At 42.1% G+C, this 20983-nt stretch overlaps 1 protein-coding gene across 1 annotated transcript; it reads left to right on the forward strand.

The window, feature by feature from the left end:
- Positions 1 to 2876: 2876 nt before the first annotated feature.
- On the forward strand, positions 2877 to 20547 carry PPP2CA (protein phosphatase 2 catalytic subunit alpha). Its single transcript, XM_056853996.1, has 7 exons — positions 2877 to 3008; positions 15422 to 15631; positions 16561 to 16734; positions 16902 to 16991; positions 18087 to 18248; positions 18868 to 18986; positions 19748 to 20547. Exons 1-7 carry the CDS (start codon positions 2907 to 2909, stop codon positions 19818 to 19820), a joined length of 930 nt encoding a protein of 309 aa, XP_056709974.1. The 5' UTR covers positions 2877 to 2906; the 3' UTR covers positions 19821 to 20547.
- Positions 20548 to 20983: the final 436 nt, after the last annotated feature.

Below are 20983 nucleotides of genomic sequence, written 5' to 3' on the forward strand. Positions count from 1 at the left end.
GAGTTGGAAGGAACCACCAGGGTCATCTAGTCCAACCCCCTGCACGATGAAGGAAATTCACAACTACGTCCCTCCCCACATCCCCAGTGACCCCTACTCCATGCCCAGAAGATGGCCAAGATGCCCTCCCTCACATCACAAAGGGTGGGTGCTCTTAGCACTGAAGGCATTGGGCCCCGGGATGAAACAGAGGTGGCTAGAACTTGGCACACCACCTGCAGCAACAGCTTTTATCGTTATGGTGGGCATTTCCCCAAAAATGGCCAGCTGGAAGCCTGACATGCACAACGGCCACGGAACTGATCTCTTTTGAAAACGTACGAAGCCCAAACTCTGCGGTTTTCTCTTGCTCTGTCCCTTCATTAGCACACCCAAATGGGACCAAGGTTGCTGGGATCCACTCGGCCCTTCCAGGCCTCCGTAGTGCAAGACCATCCCCCCAGGAAAGTGACCAACACTTTGCAAGTACCAAAAGACAGGCTTCCAATGCAAAAGGTGGCTGCGAGCTGTTTCTACCGCTCTATTCCACCGGCTGCACCCTACATGAACGGAACAGGGACTAAAAAGTCCAACCAAGCTCTGTGAACCCATAGAGTATCCCCCCAATCGACTGGAAATGTCGGCCAACCCTCAATCTTAGCTGTCCCATCCCTCTGCCCTGTGGCCCCAAGAACCCAGCTATTTCTCAGCAGAGTACACTCCGCTCCCTGCAGGACCTCCATTCACTGTTTGGGCTTTCAGCTGAGGGTCCACAGTTTAGAGGCAGAGGGCACAGAACCCTAAGGTATGCCCATGCAGATGCGTCACCATCATTAGCAGGAACAGTTCCATCCACTCCACGGGCAGACTGCAGCATCTGCCGGGCAAATCAGCCTCCCCATCCTCCAATGACCCCCCCTCCCAGAAACACACACATACAAAGACACAGTTGTGGCCGATGAAGATACTTTACTGGAGGGCCGTAGGGGCAACGGAGCTGAGAGAACCAAAGTCCACCTCAGGGTTACCTCTGGGTAAATGGGTGTGACTCTCCTGAGGCGGCTTCCAAACGGGGTGGAGGACCAAGAGGGGCAAACAACTGCATACGATCAATGACTTCCAAGGGCAGGCTTGTTCTGTGGCCAAAGTTCAGTGTGGCATGAGGGGTCAGTGGCTGGAGCCAGAGCTCTCCTTGTTGGATCTCCACCTGCAGAATACTAAAACACAAACATGCGCATCCGCAGCAAGGGGCCAAGAGCTCCTTGGTGGGCGCTGCCAGATCCCTCAGGGGTTGCCAGAGTCCACTTGGCAGCCCTTGGGATGGGACTCTGCCACACATGCCCCAGCCCCTTCCCAGCCATTTCCCTGGCGAAAATGGCCATGTTGGCAATTGGACTCTATCAGCGCATTCCTGAGCCTGAAGGGCGAAAGCCCTTAGGAGGCCAGGAAGGCGCTGCGCCAGCGTTTGGGCCCCCCGCTCAGGCATCCGGGCCACTTACACCGTCGTTAGTGGCCCGGACACCTGTTACTGCCGCGGCAGCGCCACCCTGGGATACCAACAGGGCCTTCCACCCCATAAAGGCCGACACCAGCGTCCCGGGAGGCATCCCAGAAGGTGTTCCCAGGGTAGGCTGGAGGGAGGAGCTGCCATTAGGCAGCTTCCTGTCCCCTTTCGCTGGCATGGAGAAGAGCGAGGCTGCGCCTGCTTTTTAGAAGGTACAGCCTCGCTTTTCTCTATGAGGCAAAAAGGCCCCGTTTCATAAAAAAAGCTTCTGCCATGCATGCCGATTCTCAGGAATGCACTGTATGGCACTGAAGTCCCTCCCCTCCTTAAACCCCTCCCTCCTCAGGCCCTGCCCAAAAAAACCTCCCACCAGTAGCAAAGAGGGACCTGGCAACCCTAAAGCATAATCCAGTGGCCATTTCCCCGTTATTAGAATGTTGCTTGTGGGCATCTGAAAGCTGGAATAAAGTGTTTATTTTTCAATCAGTAAGCTAAGACTCTACCATTTCTCCCCAAGACTCTTCAAAGTCCTGCTTTGCATGTACTCTCCTCCTCCCTAATTCACTTAACTGTACTTTATAAAAACACCCTTGAATTTACAAACTGAACAGGATAGTAGTCTATTACACCGTTTACAATATTTTGTACGTTGATTTTACTGCATTGTTTCTACATCTGTACTTTCATTTTTATTTCCTTTTTTTGCATTATGACATGTCTGAGACTTTTCTTTTTTCGCATTGTTTCTAATTTTTGTGACCTTAATCCTACTGCATAGCTTGCCGGTTGCCTCGTGCGATTCGATCGCTTTAACGTATTCCTGTGTAATCCATCGAGAGCGTCAGCAAGGGAAAAAAAACAAAACGCGCATTCTATTCATTCGGCTTCACAACACGAGCTGATTGGTTCTGCCCGGACTTTCTGCTGCGCATGCCCTCTCGAGACCCTTCCAGGACGCTTCTGACGGAGGCACCAGCCTCTCGCTGGAACCGGGGAGGAGGGGTCGGCGCAGTCGCGGAGGGGTTTTCCCTCGGTGCGTACTGAGCAGGCGCGAAGCTCTCTTCGCCTTTCCGAAGAGGGTGGCAACCGAGTGGGTGACGTCACGGCAGCCATTACACGGAGCGGGGAGAGCGAGAGAGAGAGAGAGAGAGAGAGAGAGAGAAGGAAGGAATTCTGGAGGCGCCGCCGCCGCCGTTCTCGTCTGAGGGACAGATCCCGAGAGTTCCCGCCTCTCTCCGCCCCCGCCCCTCCCTGACTTCCTCTCTCCCTCCTTCCTTCCGGCGAGCCCTGTCAAGCGGCCGTCTCTGATTCCAATCTCCGCCGAGGGGAAGGGGGGGGGCGGCTGGGCCGGGGCGGCGGGTGCCGGCGAGGGAAGGAAGAAGGACAGGGGAAAGAGGAGGCGGCGGCCGGGTGAGCAGCGAGGATGGAGGAGAAGGTCTTCACCAAGGAGCTCGACCAGTGGGTGGAGCAGCTGAATGAATGCAAGCAGCTCTCCGAGGGGCAGGTGAAGAGCCTCTGCGAGAAGGCAAGTTACCGGGGCTGAGGTAACGGGCGGGAGGGTCGTCAAGCTTAGGACAAGGGAGGGGCTGTGGCGGAGGGGGGGCGCCTTGGCCGAGAGCGGTTGGGGGCGGCGGTTGAGCCGGGCCGGGGTCCCCGGGGACCTCGGCTTCGAGCGCCCGGAATCGCGGGAGGAGCTATTAAGGCGGCGGCCCGTCGGAGGCCTCCGGTGGAAGCGCCGGTTGCGCTGAGCCGATTCCCGCGAGGGGGCCGGGGAGGGTGTCCGCTTGGCAGGTGGGGCCTTTTCGGGGGGGGGGCAGGAGGGGGGGTTAGGGGGCCGTTTCCTCACGCCGTGGGGCAGCTTTGTGGCGGGGCCCCGGGAGGCGACGCACCCCCGGGCTTGGATACGGGGATCGCCTTCCCTGGCAGCCCGGCGCCCCCTGCCGCATCGGCCGCTCCTTCGGCGCCTCCTTTCCCCGCTGCCTCCTAAAATGGCGCCTTTTGCTGAAAATGCGCGGAAGCCCCTCTTGTTTGCCGGTGGCTCTCTCTGCCACTGGCCTTTTCTCTTTCTCGTGCGGGAGGGCTGGAGAGCCCTGAAGGGAACGGGAAAGGGGCTCGGCGTGCTGAGAACCCCGCGCTCTTGATCTGTTGCTTTGCGTTTGGGGGAGGGAGACCTTGTGACTTGGACATGCACCGTCTGGGTTTGTTAAAGGCGACTGTTGTAGAAGGGGACTCTCCTGGCTTCGAGGTGTTGTTGTTGCCGTAGTGGTTTACATCCTTAGAGTAGTTAATGGTAGCGATGTGGGAAAGACGGGTTGGAGACCGTCTGGATATAATGAGATGGGTTTTTCATATTGCAGTTGTGTATAGTGATGCAGTAACTCAATGGGCTGTAAAAAATTTTTGCTGCCAAGACCGTTTCGTTTCAGAATGTAATTTACAGGATGGTTTTTGGAAATACCTGTGAGTATTTTTAAGTCTAATTTTTAAGTCTAATCTATTTTTTAAGTCTAAAAACTGCGTTTTTATGTCTATTTGGTGTGGAAGAATTGTCAGTTTTTCCTTCACACTTGAAATGTCAAGAGAATTGATAGCATTTCTTTGGTACGTTAAAGAAATGGAGGTTTGAGTAGTATAATATACTTATATTTAATTTGGTTAGATTTAAGTACTAGTAGTCAGATTCTATGAGATTTATTGAAATTTCCAGTTACGTGTTGCACTAGAGTGTACACTAGTATTTTGAGTGTGAATACACTTGGTTGCACCTTTTGTTGAAATCGATGGGATGGACTGAAAGTAAACTGGTTTAGGAGTGAGTCATTAAAGTCTCATCTGTTTGTTAAATATGCCTTTTTGTGTAAAGTGTTGAAAGATTGTTGAACACGTACAAACCACTCAGGTAGCTTGTAATGTGTTGGATTTCTACTGACCTCTGGCAACAATTGAAACTGTGATAAGTGTTTATTTCTCTTAACCTTTAAAAAGTTGTACTAGTTGGCTATTCTGGTAGCATACCATGGGCCAGTATCAGCTTTAGTAACCAGCGTTATATACTGAAAACTGCAGGAAATTGTACTCATGTTCAAGCTGTATAATCTCTTAAAGATTGCCATCATATTAATTTGAGGACAAATATGCATTAATTTCAGGTTTTGCTATCCTATTAATTGAGTCAGTGTTTCCTGTTACCATCAGTTGGCCTTTACGATATTTTTTAATTGTTTCTGCATAAAGTGACCAACTGAGTCTGATGTCCACTTGGCTTTTGGTGTACCTGTTTGTAAATCTGTGCAAATCTGGAGTGCTAGTTTGTGGAATAATACTATTTCAGTAGTGTGAAAGTAGATTTCCCCCCCTGATCTAGTTAACCGTCTCACCAAGATTACAAGCAATATACCCTTCACCTCTTCTGTGCCAAAGCAACCCAGTAACCTAGACTGCATATAATTATGTATAAAAGAAGGTGGGGAAGACATCTCATGGCTGGAGAGGGGAGGTATGTGAGGTTGAAGGTAAATAAGAACTGAGAAACTACAGAAGTGAGGTAGGGTAACTCATGGTATACTCTTTGTGTAGCATGTCTTTTCAGTATATTAGCAACTTTTTTTCTGTCAGCTTTCACAGTCCGACAGTTGTTTATAGTGTGAATGGTAGTCTTGGAGTTGGAGTTGTTATCTGTTAGATGATTTCATGGCCAGTATGATAACATATGATTATGTGTTTCTGAATAATGTTGGAAGAGTTGGCATGGTATTGTGTGTTCTGTTAATGGCAGCTTTGAAGAAAGCCTCAAATGTCAAGGTTCCAACATAATATTTAAGTACCCAGGTGACAAGGCTTCAGGAAAATAAGTAGCTACTGGCTTGTGAATGTAGATTGTGAAAACTTCAGAAAATAGACTTTTCCTTGGTTGACGTGCTGTCAAGCATTATTACCTAGGAATATATTGAGTAGCCTTGCCCCAGAAGCAAATAATTTGGTGTTCAAGAAGCAGGAGAAAGCAAATTTTACCAGATTAGGAAAGGATACACTGGTTAGAAAGGGAGGATTCTTAAGGGGGGGAAAGGGGGGGGGTGGGGGCACTATTAGCAACCTGCAAGGAGAACATTCAATATTTAAGGTGATGATAGTTGCAAAAATACATTTTCTTGATATCAGTAGATAAATGTGTGTGAAGTTTTTTTTTTAATTCTGCAGAGAGGAGAGAAGGGGTGGTTTATAAATACAAGCAGCATGTCTTGTTCTGTCAAGGAAGAAATAACAGATGTGTGTAGGAGGAAGGAAAGTCAGACATCTAAGGCAAGGTACTGAAGGGGTGAGTCCAGATAAATAACAAGGGTGGTTAGAGGCAAGGAGATTGAACTTGTCTTTGAATCTAGTATGTCTGTTGAGCCTCCCTGATGTAAATTCTGTAGTATGCTATCTTTGGCTCCAGTATTGCAAATGTACATTTAATCTGAATTGTTCCCACTGATATCTGGGCGGACTGCAAGAAGAGTTAATCTCCATTTCCCCTTCTTTACCCCCCCACCTCCAAAGATAGATGCTGTTTCATATTGCTTGGATTATAGATCGCTATGGCTTTATTTAGACGTACAGGTAACAAGTAACTGTGGTACTATAGCTAAAAAGGTAGGCAAGCATTAGGCTTGAAATACATACTTAGGTTCAATGCTAATGGAAAACTATTGAAATAAGAGTACATAATAACTCGTATGTGTCATAAGAATTAATGAAACTTCAGGGCTGTTTATCAGGTCAGCATTAAGCTAGTGATTAAAATGCTTTGCTTGTGGCCTTATACTGACACTTAACTTGCCCTAGACATCATCCATTCTAGCATTGCAGACAATAGTCAAAGGATTCAAAAGAATTGGATGCTAAGTGCTGTAGACTTGTGGATGTCAATTTAACATCACATGGGTGTGGGTGGTCATATTTCTGATGAAATTATTGCATGTTCCTTAGGTCTTGATAGCCACACCTTAACATTAAACATTGTATTTGTCAAGTCATACTGAAATCTATGCAGTGGCCGCTCCAGCATTGTTCTACAGTAAGCAGATTGCAGAGTGTAGTGAGAATAAAGACTTGTATGATGTACAGTGATCAGTCATAATAGCTCTGTTGTCTTACTGAACTTGTGGCCCACATTGTGGAAATGAAGGCAAGGAAGCAAATGGTGCAAAGGAAAATGATTATTTAATAAGTTTTATAACGTGTTTCGTGTACAGCTTCCTCAGGGGAATCTAATAACACAAATTAATAATATAGATATATCTGGTACATGATTAACATTATTTTTAAAAAATTGTACAGGTTGAATATCCCTTATATGGACTGCTTGGGTCTAGAAGTGGTCCGTATTTCAGATATTGCCATATTTTGGAATATTTTGCATATACATAAATGAGATACCTTGGGGATGAGACCCAAGTCTAAACATGAAATTCATGTATGTTTTATATATACTTTATACACATAGCCTAAATGTAATTTTAAACAATATTTTTAAATAATTTTGTGTACATTCAACCATCAATGGCATTGCTGAGAGCCTGTGAGTAATGCCTGCATGCTGGCTTAACAGGTCCAGTTTTCGCATTATTCTGGATAAGGGATACTCAATCTGTAGAAATATTATATGTTGGACAATTCACAGAACATGTACAGAGTGCAATATCTAATCACGTCATAATGCAGAGAACTAAATAACAGTGTATTCTATGTATTGTAAATTTGAAAACACCATTTAAATTAGCATTAATTAACACTGACCTTTCATATTCTACTTAACATCCTCATGCATGCAATAAAGCAAGTGAGCTGATTTGGCTGGTACTCTCTTCTCTACAGAAGCATCTGACAAGAAATGTTCTCATTTGACCCCTTAGGGTGCAAAGGTTTTTAACCTCAGAATCCACTCGGCTTCTTTTCTCAACAGAATTCTATCATTCTGTCTAATTTATATATGACCCCAAACAAGCATGTTTATGCTTATACTCTGAGATATGTTCCACCAGAGGAGCACCAGTTCTCTTGTGTTACGTTACTCTTATGTTCTGAGTTTTCATTTTAGAGGTCTACTTGTCTTGCCAATATAAAATGTTCCACAACCGCATGATATAGCATACACCACAAGATCACGACTGCATTTTGTGAATTGTTTGAGATCATATTGTTTACTGTCAACAGGATTAGTAAAATATTTCATAGTTTTTGTATTTTTGCAAAAACAGCATTGCCCATTATGGATGATGACCTGTGGGTGGATTACAGCCTAGCAAAACAGATTGTGAATTCTTAGGGTGATGGGTGTTGCTGTGCATCAGAAGATCTTTCAAACTAGCTGTTTTTTAATAAGTAACAATAGGTCTATTCCTACACATTGGAATATCATCCAGTATGTTCCAGTTCTTACAAAATGCTTTTTTAAAAAGGCCATCCTTATAGAATTGTAAGTTATACTGCATACAAGCCTTCCCAGGTCATCTTACCCGACAGAATCTCACTTCTGTTTTTAACAGTGGCCTTGGTAAGAGACATTTTCAGAACCTGCTGTGGATATCCTCTTATCTGCCAAGTTTCTCAGTAATATGGATGCCTCCCTTTCCACATTGTGGAAATACCATATTTATCCAAAAAGATGATGACATTGACAGTATGAAGTCCACCTAAAAAAGTTATACACCAATTTTTTTGTTGGTGTACAAAACTAATTTGTGAATTATAAATGGCCCCCTCATCATCTTGATGGCACATGTGGGTGGTGGTAGTCATATACTTTTGTTTTTCAGGCATGAAGCTCGCAATTGGTCCTGAGTTTGTACATTCGGATTAGAAAAATATTATACCTGGCTTCTAAGAATCATGTTTTTGAAGAATTTCTTTTGTGTGTGTGAAGCTTGGAGAAATAGAGAGTACATGGCATTTGGGAGTATTCTAGATGTGGACCCAGGAACTATAGTTATTGGCAAATATGTAGTTATATATGATGCTGCATTGCAGCCCATCTTTTTGTCAGCTGGAAGTCCTTCCTCGGCCGCCTTTGTATTGAAATTTCCCATGTTGGTGTTCATGTGCTTTCAAGCTGTTCTTGGTAGCTATACTATGTAGAAGCCTGCTATTTGCAGAACTAATGCAAATGCCCAGCTTTGGAAAAGGCGCAAAGATTCTGTGCTTGGTCAGCAAATTAGCAGCTATATAAATATTTCTGGCTGTAGGTCTAGCAAATGGAAGTATTATGGAACAAATCTTTCTCCCTGAAGAACTGTTCCTGGGGGCTAGGTGACCCTCACAATGCGATGCAATGCAGGACATATGTCCTCTTGTGTGAACCTTTACATGAATGCAGCAAGAGGTTGAGCAAGAATGGGGGGAATTTCTACTGAATCCTCTTCTTGCTGTAGCTCCAGTGCTTTATCGAAATAAGTATCATCAGTCTGCCTGCCGACACCTCCTCACATGGGGAAGAGACACGGAGGAAGCCGGCCCCAGCCCTTGGAGGTCACAGGAAGGCCAACCAGACAAGGTAGAGACTGTCTGGAGCAGAAGGAAAGTCCCAGGCTGAAGTCAGTGCGCCACGTCCTTAGTCTCACAAGCCGGGTTCTGAGGCTGAAATGGAAACAGTGCAGCCACCACCTTCACCACCACGTTCGCTAGAGCCTTTGGAACACTGGAGAAGGTGGGCTTGGAGGGAGGTGCAGGAGTTGCGCTGTAGTACACAATTGGCAGCCCAGCACTGGTCAACCTCTTCCTGTGAGCTTAAGTCACCACAGGATCAGGGCTGACTGCTACAGAGGCTGCTCAGGCAGTGAGGAGTGGTAAATGTCTGTGGATGACTCAGCACCTGCTCCTGATAAAAGCAGCCAGAGAATGGTGAACCAGCGTGGAAGCAACTTGTCCAAAACTTTCGTGTATCTGCTGTTGCTCTGCACCTTTGACCTCTGTGTGTTTGATCTTGGAGTGGATTTGGACTTTGTTTCTTGTGTTCACCCCAGACCTTGGACTGTGACCTGGATTTGCCTTTCTGTTTTGGTGCTTGGATTTCTAAGTACTTGTGTTTTGCCCCTGGACTGTGCGCACTGCTTGTTGCTCCCGCTGCCTGCCTGAACCCGGACAATAGGAGAGATAAAATTTCCAGAAACTTTGAAGCAGCAGGAGTGGGGAGAACTTGTGTTTTTTCCAGGTTTTTTTGGGGGGGGGATTGGGAAATTTGAAAGAATTATGCAATACTGCTTTAACATAAATTGCATAATGTATAACTGAACATACAACATTGTACTGTCAGATTTATGAAATTTAAAAGTATAAATGCTTTAGCTTTTTACTAGCAAAATTACAAACAATTGGCCTTAGTTACGTAATAACAAATTGTTATTATATAAGTGCAAACAATACCAGTAAAGTGTAACAATTTCTGGAGCCTCATGTAAACTGTTACAAGCTTAACAAGGAAATAATGGGACCCAAGTTTCAATGTTCCTAAGGCAACATGTTGCTGATAGAAGGGGGGAATGCCCAGAGGCAGGCCTTTGCTTTATGACTGGATGCATATACATTCACAGGTGATTGTAGTCTAAGTGAAGCAGAAGTAGCTGTCTCATTTCCAGGAACTTTGGCGAAGCTACCTGCCATACTGTGAACAAGTTTCTTTTGTCCACAAGGACTTAGCAGGGCTTTAATGGTGGGCTATAAATCATTTCCTCTTTAGAAAATATATTTGTTATATATTTCTGTATCTCTCTGTACATTGATGAAGGGGTCTCATTTTGCTCAGCTTCAGTGGTGATAGAAGAGCAGTAATAGAATGCTCAGAATCCTTGTGGGGTGAATTTGTCTGTGTGCCCTTCAGTTTTGCATTTAATACCTTTGGCTTTGGAAGCTCTAAAGGCTTTGAAGCTTGAGTGCTACTGAACAAGAGATCAAAAAGGCTTCCATTCATGGTTACAGCCAAATCTGAGAGCTCTGACATCTGTAGATCAGAGTCTTCTACTCCATAAGCGAGCTCTGCTTTGGACTGAAAAAGTAGCTGGTATCACTTAATACAGGGGTGGGGAACGTCAGGCCCGGGGGCCTTATAAGGCCCGCGAAATCATTTGGTCTGGCCCTTCATGGATCCTGGCAGATCTCTAGCTCAGAAGGATGCTGCCCTGCCTGAATCTCTTGGGCCCAGCTGGGGACAGCAGAGCTCAAAAGCGAGTCAATCGGTTTTCAGGTTCAGAAGGTCAGCTTTGCCGAGGACTGGTGGAAAGAGCCGATTGGCAGGCTGGCGGTTCCGTTCATATCTGGGTCACTTTGCATGATGTCCATGCAAATTAGCTTCCAAACTGAGGGAAACAGCTTAAATGCAAGAAAAACAAGGCACGGAAAACATTTATTTTGGTGGTAAATGACTTCCTGTGAACAGTCCTTTAATATAGTCATCAAAATCTGATTTCGAGAGATGGTCACATTGCAGGGAAACACAGCCACTACTCAGGGCAACCTTCAGTTTGAAATCAGATTTTCATTGGGGGGGGGGTTGATATCGGAGCCCGTCAAAGTATTTACCAAGGCTTTCTCTTCTGAAGGAGATTGCTCATCCATGTTGGTGAGGGAGTCTTTGTCAGAAGTCTGATCCGCAGCTAAGTTTCTCCCCCCTCCCCTTTTGGAGGAAAAATTGAAATATATGCAGTGCTAATTTTCCTACAAAATCTAGTTTCCTGTTTTAAACACATAAAATGCATAATTTATTACTTAGCATATAAAATTGTACGTATTAACATATTTAGGAAGCTTACAATAATAAATGTTGTAATTTTTACAAGCAAAACTGCAGAAAACACCCAGTACAAAAGGGAGAGAAATCTGCAATCTGCTACACGCTATGTTGTCTTAGCACATCTCAGTCATTCCAAAACAAAACAACTGCTTCATAGGATTTTTTCACTGTGTTCCTTAAAATTTGCCACTTTTTCTTTTGGAAAGATTGAAAAGAAGTCCTCAGATGTTTTCATGCTATATGCTTTAAGTGAGTAAAACCTTCCTGAAAAGAAGGAATTGGTTGCACATGTGGTAAGTTTTACTTAGCACTAGTGGCTGCTGTTGTCTTGTTCTTTATTTCCACTTATGCAAGAGCTCTAGCATAAATGGAAATTCTGTGCCCAATTTGACATGTTGTAGTCGTTAAGAGCACTGTTTTGGAGCGGTGGACTCTGATCTGGAGAACCGGGTTTGATTCCCCACCTCCACTTGAGCTGCAGAGGCTAATCTGATGAACTGGATTTGTTCTGTTTCCCCACTCGTACACATGAAGCCAGCTGGGTGACCTTGGGCTAGTCACACTCTCTCAGCCCCACCTACCTTACAGGGTGTCTGTTGTGGAAGGGAAGGTGATTGTAAACCAGTTTAATTCTTCCTTAAGTGGTAGAGAAAGTCGACATATAAAAACCAATTCTTCTTCAATCTGATAGATATAACTAACAATGCAAGTGATGAGATGCCCCAGTGTTCTCCATGGATAGTGATCAAATTGAGTGGACATCTGCATAATATGCACACTTTAGGGGTGCTAAAATAAATGTAATCCTAATCTGTGCTCAGAAGTAAATCCCATTGAGTTCAATAGTATGTATGTTTAGGATTGCAGCTTCTATGTGTCAGTAGTTCTCAGTGTGTTGGGTTTTTCCTAACATTTAAACACTGCATGGGAAGTACATGCTATAATGTTTTTTAATTTTTTAGAAATAATGCTCCAATAAAATGACTTTCATGTAAAGCTTTGAATTTCGTTGAACAGAACATTTAAACTACCTGTTGTCTCATATTTCCTAATCAGATATTTCGGTTCAAGTAATTGTTGCTGTTGGAGGCATAGAATTAACATGGGGCACTTTCAACATTTGGTTACTTTAAAAATCAAACGTGCTAAATCCGATCACGCTCTATTTTGGGTATTGGAAAACTTTATGAAAAAAATTCTTATTCTTCCAGAAATGCACATCACTGCCCCTCCCTTCTTGTGGGTCTTCATACATACTTGCAATCCTGTCTCTGCACTCACAGAGGCTAGGAGTTTTCTTTTTTACAAGTGGAAAACCAGGATTGGGAAGATGTTGACTTCTGAATCCATGCCAGATGTTGTGCTTATGTATAATCATGCGCACACTGTACCAATACGTTGAGCTAAAATATGGAAAGGTTTAAATTCTAGGAAGTCAGCCTGGTTATTAAAGCTGTCTAAATCAACCATGCTGGAGATCTTGTTAAAATCATAACCCTTACCATAGTGGCATGATTTTGGAGTCTACACATTGCTGCAGTTTGATGAGATGCTTTCAGTGGCTCAATGGATGACTAACTTGAAGCCTTTAGGCATTAATAGGCCTGAGACTCAAGGTTGTCCAGCCCCTCCAACCTGTTATTAGTGCTCCACAAGATTCAGCTGGCGATGGCATGACATCTGAATTGCATTCGCTGCTGTTTTTGTTCTTGTCAAAGCTGGCCAGCAGCACCTCAGGATCTCCTTCTGCATCTGCATTGTCAGCTCTCTATATAGAAGAGCACACAGTAGGAGGAGGGGAAGAACTAGGATTTGATGTTTTCAGTATGTAAATATTTGGAGAGTGTTTTATTTCTAAGTTTTATTGTGGAGTTTTTATTTGTATGTTGCTGTGTTTTAAAATGCATGCCTGTAGAGACTGGATGGGTGATTAAAGTGTGTTATGATTGGATGGTAGCTGTACCCTAGGGGGTGGAGTTGATTGGTTAGTTCAGAGAGGCTTTGTGTGAGGTTTTTGTGTGTGAGAGAGGGAAGAGGGGATTGAGTGAGGTGCTATAGAGTGTGAGAGAAATCTGTGTTCTGTATGGAGGTTTCTAGCCTAAGTGGCAATTGGAGAAAATAAGCCTGTGGGGAGGTTATGAGCCTAAGTGGCAGGTTAGGAAACTAAGCTTTGTGGAAGTGGAAAGTGAGAAAATAAGCCTTTGTGGCTAGGTCTGTTTAAGGAACTTTAGAGAAATGAGAATAACTGTACACCATACTGAAACCATTAGCTTTATTAACCATACTGTTAATAAACAGTTACACCATTTTACTTATAAATAAACTCGATTCAGAGTAAAGGGATCCCCTTTCACCTCAGAGCAACCCCCATATGCTGACTTTACTGTCATTCTACCATATACAACTAATCCATCCTGTTTTTTAGGCCCAACTAAGAATTCTAAGGCAAGAGCTTTTGGTGGCAGCAAAAATAAGGAAAGCAGGAAGCAGCACATAACACATGTTACCTAAGAACACTAGAGAGGTATCTTTACAGAGGTTATACACATAAAGGGGTCTCACAGAAAAGAGTAAAAATGTTACATAGGAGATGCCTAGTTCTCATTGGAACTGCTCAGAAAAGTGCTTCCATCCTCACAACAGATGCTTGGCTTTCTAAACCTGGTATTAATTCCAGGATGGGGGATGGTTTAAATTTCCACAGCTGCTCCAGGGAGAGTCTGACTACAGGCTTAGGAAGCTGATCATCTGTCTAAAGTACTCAGTCTCTCAGCCCCCTTAATTGTTTGTGTCAATACAGCTGATGCTTGTATTAGTAATATTTACCAGAGTTCACCATGGTACATTTTTAGAGAAAAACATAACAGGCTGCATTTATTTTTAAAAGGTGTGTGAAAGTAGTTTGACATTTCTTAGTGTATCTATTCACAATCTAGGTATTTTGCCACTTGAAGCATTTATTGTATTTACTACATATGATGAAAATTCTGCAAAAACGCAATACTTCAGCATCTGTGTTTTTCTGAAGATATGTGAAAAAGGAATAAGGTGTCCAGAATAACAATTTTGCTGTTGCAGAGTTGACTGGATTGTTTGTGTGTAGGAGGAAAAGAGGCTAATATGAAGGTTTGATAGAAAAAGCGGTGTAGGATTTTTCTTTGGCGTGTGTGGATGGCTTTTCTGCAGAGTTTTTAGGATTTGTAGAAGTGATAAGACCCATAATACCTTTAAAAGATGGTATTGAACAATATTACTTTTATGTATGGTGACTTCATTGAATTGACCTATTGTTTCTTTCAAATAGAATTAAAGTCTTTTGAGTAAACATGAAATACATTTTGCATTATTCTTAGCAATAAATTCTGCAAAAGTATGGCTAATTGAGGGGGCCACATAAACCTAATGGAAAATTTTCTAATGCGTTAACACTTTCTGTGAGAACTAGGTTAGCTTTCTCATATATGAAAATTTGAAATTCCAGCGTGATTACTTGTTGCATGCGTCATTCTACCCTTATCCCCAGTAGCCTGTTCTGGCACCAGTGCATGCTTGGAGCTCCCTCATCTGGAACAGTTTCCTTATTCACTTCAGTGAAGATTCCTTAATTGAACATAACTCTTTTACACATGTGAACGGAGGCTCTCACACAAACATAAGAAATCCCTTGTCTCCCAAAACAGGATTTTGGGTAGAGGGCATCTTGGGCTGCTATGGGAGAGGAAGGTAACTCTATGCTCTAGGTGGAAATTGTTGCATTTGTGGAAGAGCTAGGCTGAATCCAAGCTGTTTGGCATGGATGATGATGGTTTGCTAATATTCTTGCAACTTTGGTAAATCAACTTCCTGTGTATAGCTCTTGAACAAGATTTTCATTGGGGCAAAAATATTCAACGAAGAACTGAAATAAGATCAGAAATGTGCTAGCTGTAAGTGATGCTTCTTCAGATAATAGATTTCTTTCTGGGCTTGGTAGGGAGAATTTTTATAGCTTGTTGGTGAAAATGTAAGCATCACAGTCCTAAAGGCAGTCATGTAACTTGCTTCCAGGAATATATGCTTAATATGTCAGGTTGAAATAGAAAAGGATGGATAGGTAGAATACTTCAGAATGAATAATAAATGGTCTAAAGAAACGGCTGTTCCATGTAAAATAACTCTTTGCTCTTTTGTTTCAGGCTAAAGAAATCTTGACAAAAGAATCCAATGTGCAAGAAGTACGATGCCCAGTCACAGTTTGTGGAGATGTCCATGGACAATTTCATGATCTCATGGAACTTTTCAGAATTGGAGGCAAATCACCAGACACAAATTATTTGTTTATGGGGGACTATGTTGACAGGGGATATTACTCTGTTGAAACAGTGACACTTTTGGTAGCTCTCAAGGTAATAGCATTTTTAGATTGTATTAAAGAGACTATGACACCTGTTAAGTGCAAATTGAACTAAAATTATGATACTAAAGATGTTCATAATAGCTCTGCTTTTGTGTAAATCTAACCGATTCACTAGAATTGGAGGTACTGTACTACACAGTATGAAATTCTACTGATGATAATGCAGTTATGTTGCTTTTAGGATGTGTGTATAGAACTTCTAATTACTTTTGGGCTATATATTAAACCTAAAGGGGTGGTGAGGATTGTTTCTAGCCTAAGTAGGAATCTACCCCAGAGTGACCATGTAAAGTACAAGTGTACCTCAGAGATATTGCAGGTTCGGTTCCAGACAATTACAATAAAGCAAGTCACACAATTTTTGTTTTCCAGTGCATATAAAAGTTATATTTACACTATACTGTAGTCTATTAAGTTGTACAATAGCATTATGTCTTAAAAAATGTACTGTAATAATGAAAAAGTTTGAAGTATTGTGAGAATTACCAAAATGTGACAGACACAAAGTGAGCACATGGTGCTGGAAAAATGGCACCGATAGACTTGCTTGAACATGCAATATCTGTGAAGCGCAATAAAATGAGACATGGCTGTAGCAGGATTTATCCTGCTGGAACATGTTAGAGTATTATGGCACTGTTGAGCCTCAGAACTATGTTTTTATATTTTGTGAGTTCCCAGAGGCAAGTAAAGAAAACTAGTTTATCTGGAAGAGAAGCAGAGAAGTTGTGTTTTCAAGTTTGCCCATATTAAAGTGTCATATTGGACTATTGTTATCCTTTATTGAAAGAGGTTTAAATGTAGATGGCCCTTTTTTTTTTGCTTGCGCTTCCCTCCTATGATCCGGCCTAGTTTTCCTTTTAGGAATAATTGGGGAAACAAATGCATTGTATTCAGCCTATTTGTCCTGTTTTGTAGGTCCGTTATCGTGAACGTATTACTATCCTTCGAGGGAATCATGAAAGCAGACAGATCACACAAGTATATGGTTTCTATGATGAATGTTTAAGGAAATATGGAAATGCAAATGTTTGGAAATACTTCACAGATCTTTTTGACTATCTTCCTCTAACTGCCTTGGTGGATGGACAGGTATACAGGAAATTGATATGTTACTAATATAGATGCAAGGTAGAATCGGTGATCTGATAATAGCTGTTAGGATGTTCTATACAAACTGCCGGAAACTCTTAATAGAGCTTCCATAACTAACTGATGGTTCTTGGAACTAATACAAATTGTCCTTTTTTTGTTTACAGATTTTCTGTCTACATGGTGGACTTTCCCCATCTATAGATACACTGGATCATATCAGAGCACTCGATCGCCTGCAGGAAGTTCCACATGAGGTAATATGCTATTTGGTGCATGTTTAACCACATTAAAGGCCAATATCTCATTTTGCAAATTATTAGCAAGGCTGGTTAGTAACAAGCCTTTTAACATTTCCACATTGCTTTTGACTCCTGCCTCTGATCAGATAGTTGTTGCAGTTTCTCCAGGCTTATTTGCATGTTGCCCTGTTAATAAGGATGTGCTTGATCTAACTTTCCACTTCCTGAGGGTAGAGGTTTGGGTGTGCTCTTGTTGACACCTGCTTACTTGGATAGGGAAGGGACGATGCTTCCATGATTAGATGTTATTTTTTTTAAGAGATGGCATATGTAGTGATGGCAGTGTCTGGGGAATTCGTTCTTGCCAGGGATGTGCAGTAATGCAGTGGATAGGGCTACTGCTAGCTATCCAGCTCACTTCAGCTGGCGTTTAGTGGATGGTGTAAGGAAGTATGATCCTTTTTGTTTTTTAGAGCCAAATTCAGGCATAGGAGGGAAGCATCGTGATGCTACACATTCCCATATGAATGGTAATACTAGTCAGGAATGCTGGTGGCTTGGAGGGGCTGGATACACTTGTGGTGGATGGGGTGGAAGTTCAGATGTGACGATCAAATAAAGAGCATAGGGATTCTTGTGGAAGTTCAGATGTGACGATCAAATAAAGAGCATAGGGATTCTTGTGGACAGCCTTGCTGTTTGAAAGTAGGGTGATGGAGTGGCTGAGAGTGGCCTTTTAACAGCCGCAGTTGGTTTTCCAACTGTGTCTTCTTTCTTAGCCAGCTTAGCCAGGCTAAACCATGTTTTTGTAACCTCTTGGTTGGGCCACAACGCTGTGCTCTACATTAGGGCTGCCCTTGACTATAACCTGGAAACTGCAATTGGTTCGTCATGTGGGCAGTTGTCGATGTAGGCATTTTTTTAAAGGATTGCTATTTGAGGTTCAATTGTATTTTGTACATTTTGATTTGTAAGCTGCCATGGGGTATAAATGGCCCCAAACACCTGTTTCATTGGGTAATTATGACTTTCCCTTTTTAAAATTTCCATATTGCATTAGTGATACTCAACTTCACATGGCTAATTTGTGCTGCTGAAAATGTTTCTTAGGGTCCAATGTGTGACTTACTGTGGTCAGACCCGGATGATCGTGGTGGTTGGGGCATTTCTCCTCGAGGAGCTGGTTATACTTTTGGACAGGATATTTCAGAAACTTTCAACCATGCTAATGGCCTTACTTTGGTTTCAAGAGCTCATCAGCTGGTAATGGAGGTAAGTGTATATTGACTCTTCCTAGAGATTCAGCATGTTTCTATTGGCCTTTTTCATGTAGTGCCTTTATTATGCAGACTCCTTTGTTTTTTATATATTCACAGCCCAGTAAATTGGGGTGCTTATAACTCCATTTTTCCAAAGGGCAGCTGAGGCTGATGACCACCCTTTTGAGAAGCTATAGCTCTGTCATAGAACACATTATTTGCATAAAAAGGGTCCTAATTTAAATACCCTGTAATTGTTTGAAAGCACCTCTGGATTGGATTCCAACCTTTCCTCCAATCCTCATTACCTTCCTCCCTGCACTCAGCACTCTTCCTAGAGCTCCCCTGACCTTGGGGATAATTGAGGGGTAGAGTGGGCCACAGCAGGAGAGGGCAAGTCCTGTTCGGATCTAAGCTGCTGTTGGAAACATTGAAGACCTTCTTCCAGTTGGCATTAGGCAGTAATTGGTTGGCTAGACTGATGAGGTGATCATTATGAGGCAATTCCAAGTCTTCTTTGCTTGTTCTATCACTGACTATCTTACCGAACGAAAATACGTTCCCCACAAGAGTATGCTGACTTCCTTGTAGAGACATTTCAGTTCCTCTAACATTGGTATTTGGTTTTTCAGGGATACAATTGGTGCCACGATCGAAATGTAGTAACAATTTTCAGTGCTCCAAATTACTGTTACCGTTGTGGAAACCAGGCTGCAATCATGGAACTTGATGATACTCTGAAATACTCATTGTAAGTGTTGAAAGATATTTTTCTTGTGAGGTGTGCTGTCAGACCTTGGTTAGCTGTAAATAGCATAAATCAAAATGAACTGATTTATGCTGTTGGTAGGAGACAAAGTTGCCAGATACTTTAGAGGTAATGTGTGCAGAACATCTTTTTTAAAAACTTGGTAATCTTTAAAACTAAAAGTGCATATAGAGTATGACCTTGAATTAGTTTTAGTTCCAAGAACAGAAGACTGAGGATTCAAAGGCTATTAATCTAAATTCCCTATTGCTTTTGTGTGAAATCTGGGCTTCTGTTCTTACAATAGCATTAATTTGCTAAATACCCTTTGGAGGAAGGGATCTGGGCCTCTGTTCATCATTACTGTCATTTACTTTTACTCCACAGTGTATAGTGTTTTAGAGGAGTGGAAGGTTCCATCTGTATAATATGGCTGTTCTGCAGCATTAGTTCTGACAAGTCAGTCTTTTGAAATTAAAGAATACATGTTACTGCTAATTTGGATTTGCTCTGGCTCTGTGTTCATTTGTATTATATCAAGCTGTTTTTCTAGACTAAAGTTCAAGTTAATGCTAACAGCCATGAAATGAATCATATAAATGTCTGATCTTTGCATATAGAATGGTAAGAAAAATTTAAAGAAACATATTTGAAAGCAAAAATATATTGATCTTGAAATCTTGAGCAATTTGTCTAACACAGAATATTCAATAGCATTAAATCAAAATGAACAGTGGAATTTTAATTGTACTTTTTTGTTGCAGTTTGCAGTTTGATCCAGCACCACGCAGAGGTGAACCACATGTTACTCGTCGCACCCCAGACTACTTCCTGTAATGAGTTTTTACACTTGTACAGTATTGCCATGAACCATGTGTTGACCTAAAGGATATAGGAAGAGCAACAGTAACTCCAAAGTGTCAGAAAACATTTAACATTCAAACTTATTTTCACATGGACCAAAAGATGTGCCATATTGAAATACAAAAACCTCTTGTCTGTCAGCGACTGTGACCACTTTAGAATGAACCAGTTCATTGCATGCTGAAGCAACGTTGTTGGTCAAGAAACCAGTTTCTGGCATAGCTCTACCTGTAGTTACTTTTGCTTTCTCTGAGAGACTGCAAATATTAAGATGTAGACATTTAACACCTCGTGAATACAATTAACTTTCCATTTAGCTATAGCTTTCCAGCATGACTGTAGATAAGGATAGCAATCGATCATTGAAGCTTAATGAACATTTTTAAATAAGTACCAAGACTGATTCTTATTTGTGTTCTGAAGCTCTGTTTATTTTCAGGGAAAACTCATTAATTTAATTGTATGATTATGTTTTGTCTGCACTCAGCTTCTCCCACATTTCCCCTATACAATGTCCTTTGTACTTGTCCATCATAGTGAGTTATTTTGAACAGAACAGGCTTTTTTTCTGTAAGACCTTGCTGCAGAAGAGTGCTGCAGCATTTTTTCATAATAAACTTGTGAACTAAGTATAGAAAATCGTTGACTTTTAAATGTATTGCAGGCCAGTAACATGTTTAATAAAAATGACTAGCTTTTATGTCTTTTTGAACATATGAAGAATACAGGTTACAACGAATGCAGTGGAATTGTTTTTAAAATTTGAAATGCAAACATTTCTTTTTCTCAGAATAAGCACATGTGAAAGTGAATATTTTAAAAAGAACTGCATAACATTTGGTTGTTGGTATCCATTCACCTTCTAGTAGCAATTTTTGCACATTATATCACTGCAGTAATTGATGATCTTTTGAAAAAAGTCCTTCCAATGGGGCAGGAAGTATTTAAAGACATGGAACAACAATGATCAGGTGTTTGGTAAAACTTACCTTTAATGTTCTTTTGCATACAAGAATAACTCCTTGCATTGGCTGCCAATGGAAGAATGGAAAATTGTAAAATTCATAGATTTGAATCCACCGGGGGGATTTCTGCTGATGAAAGGGGTTTCCAGTGTGATTTCCTTGTCTTCCCCT

Source organism: Euleptes europaea, chromosome 1 (assembly GCF_029931775.1).
Source record: "Euleptes europaea isolate rEulEur1 chromosome 1, rEulEur1.hap1, whole genome shotgun sequence".
Lineage (NCBI taxonomy): Eukaryota > Metazoa > Chordata > Lepidosauria > Squamata > Sphaerodactylidae > Euleptes > Euleptes europaea.

Bases quoted from the DNA above. Each gene is read 5' to 3' on its own strand.
- PPP2CA (XM_056853996.1), top strand. From the start codon at position 2,907: ATGGAGGAGAAGGTCTTCACCAAGGAGCTCGACCAGTGGGTGGAGCAG. The intron at 16,735-16,901 runs GTATACAGGAAA...TTTTGTTTACAG, and splicing joins CTGCCTTGGTGGATGGACAG to ATTTTCTGTCTACATGGTGG. The intron at 18,249-18,867 runs GTAAGTGTATAT...TTGGTTTTTCAG, and splicing joins CTCATCAGCTGGTAATGGAG to GGATACAATTGGTGCCACGA.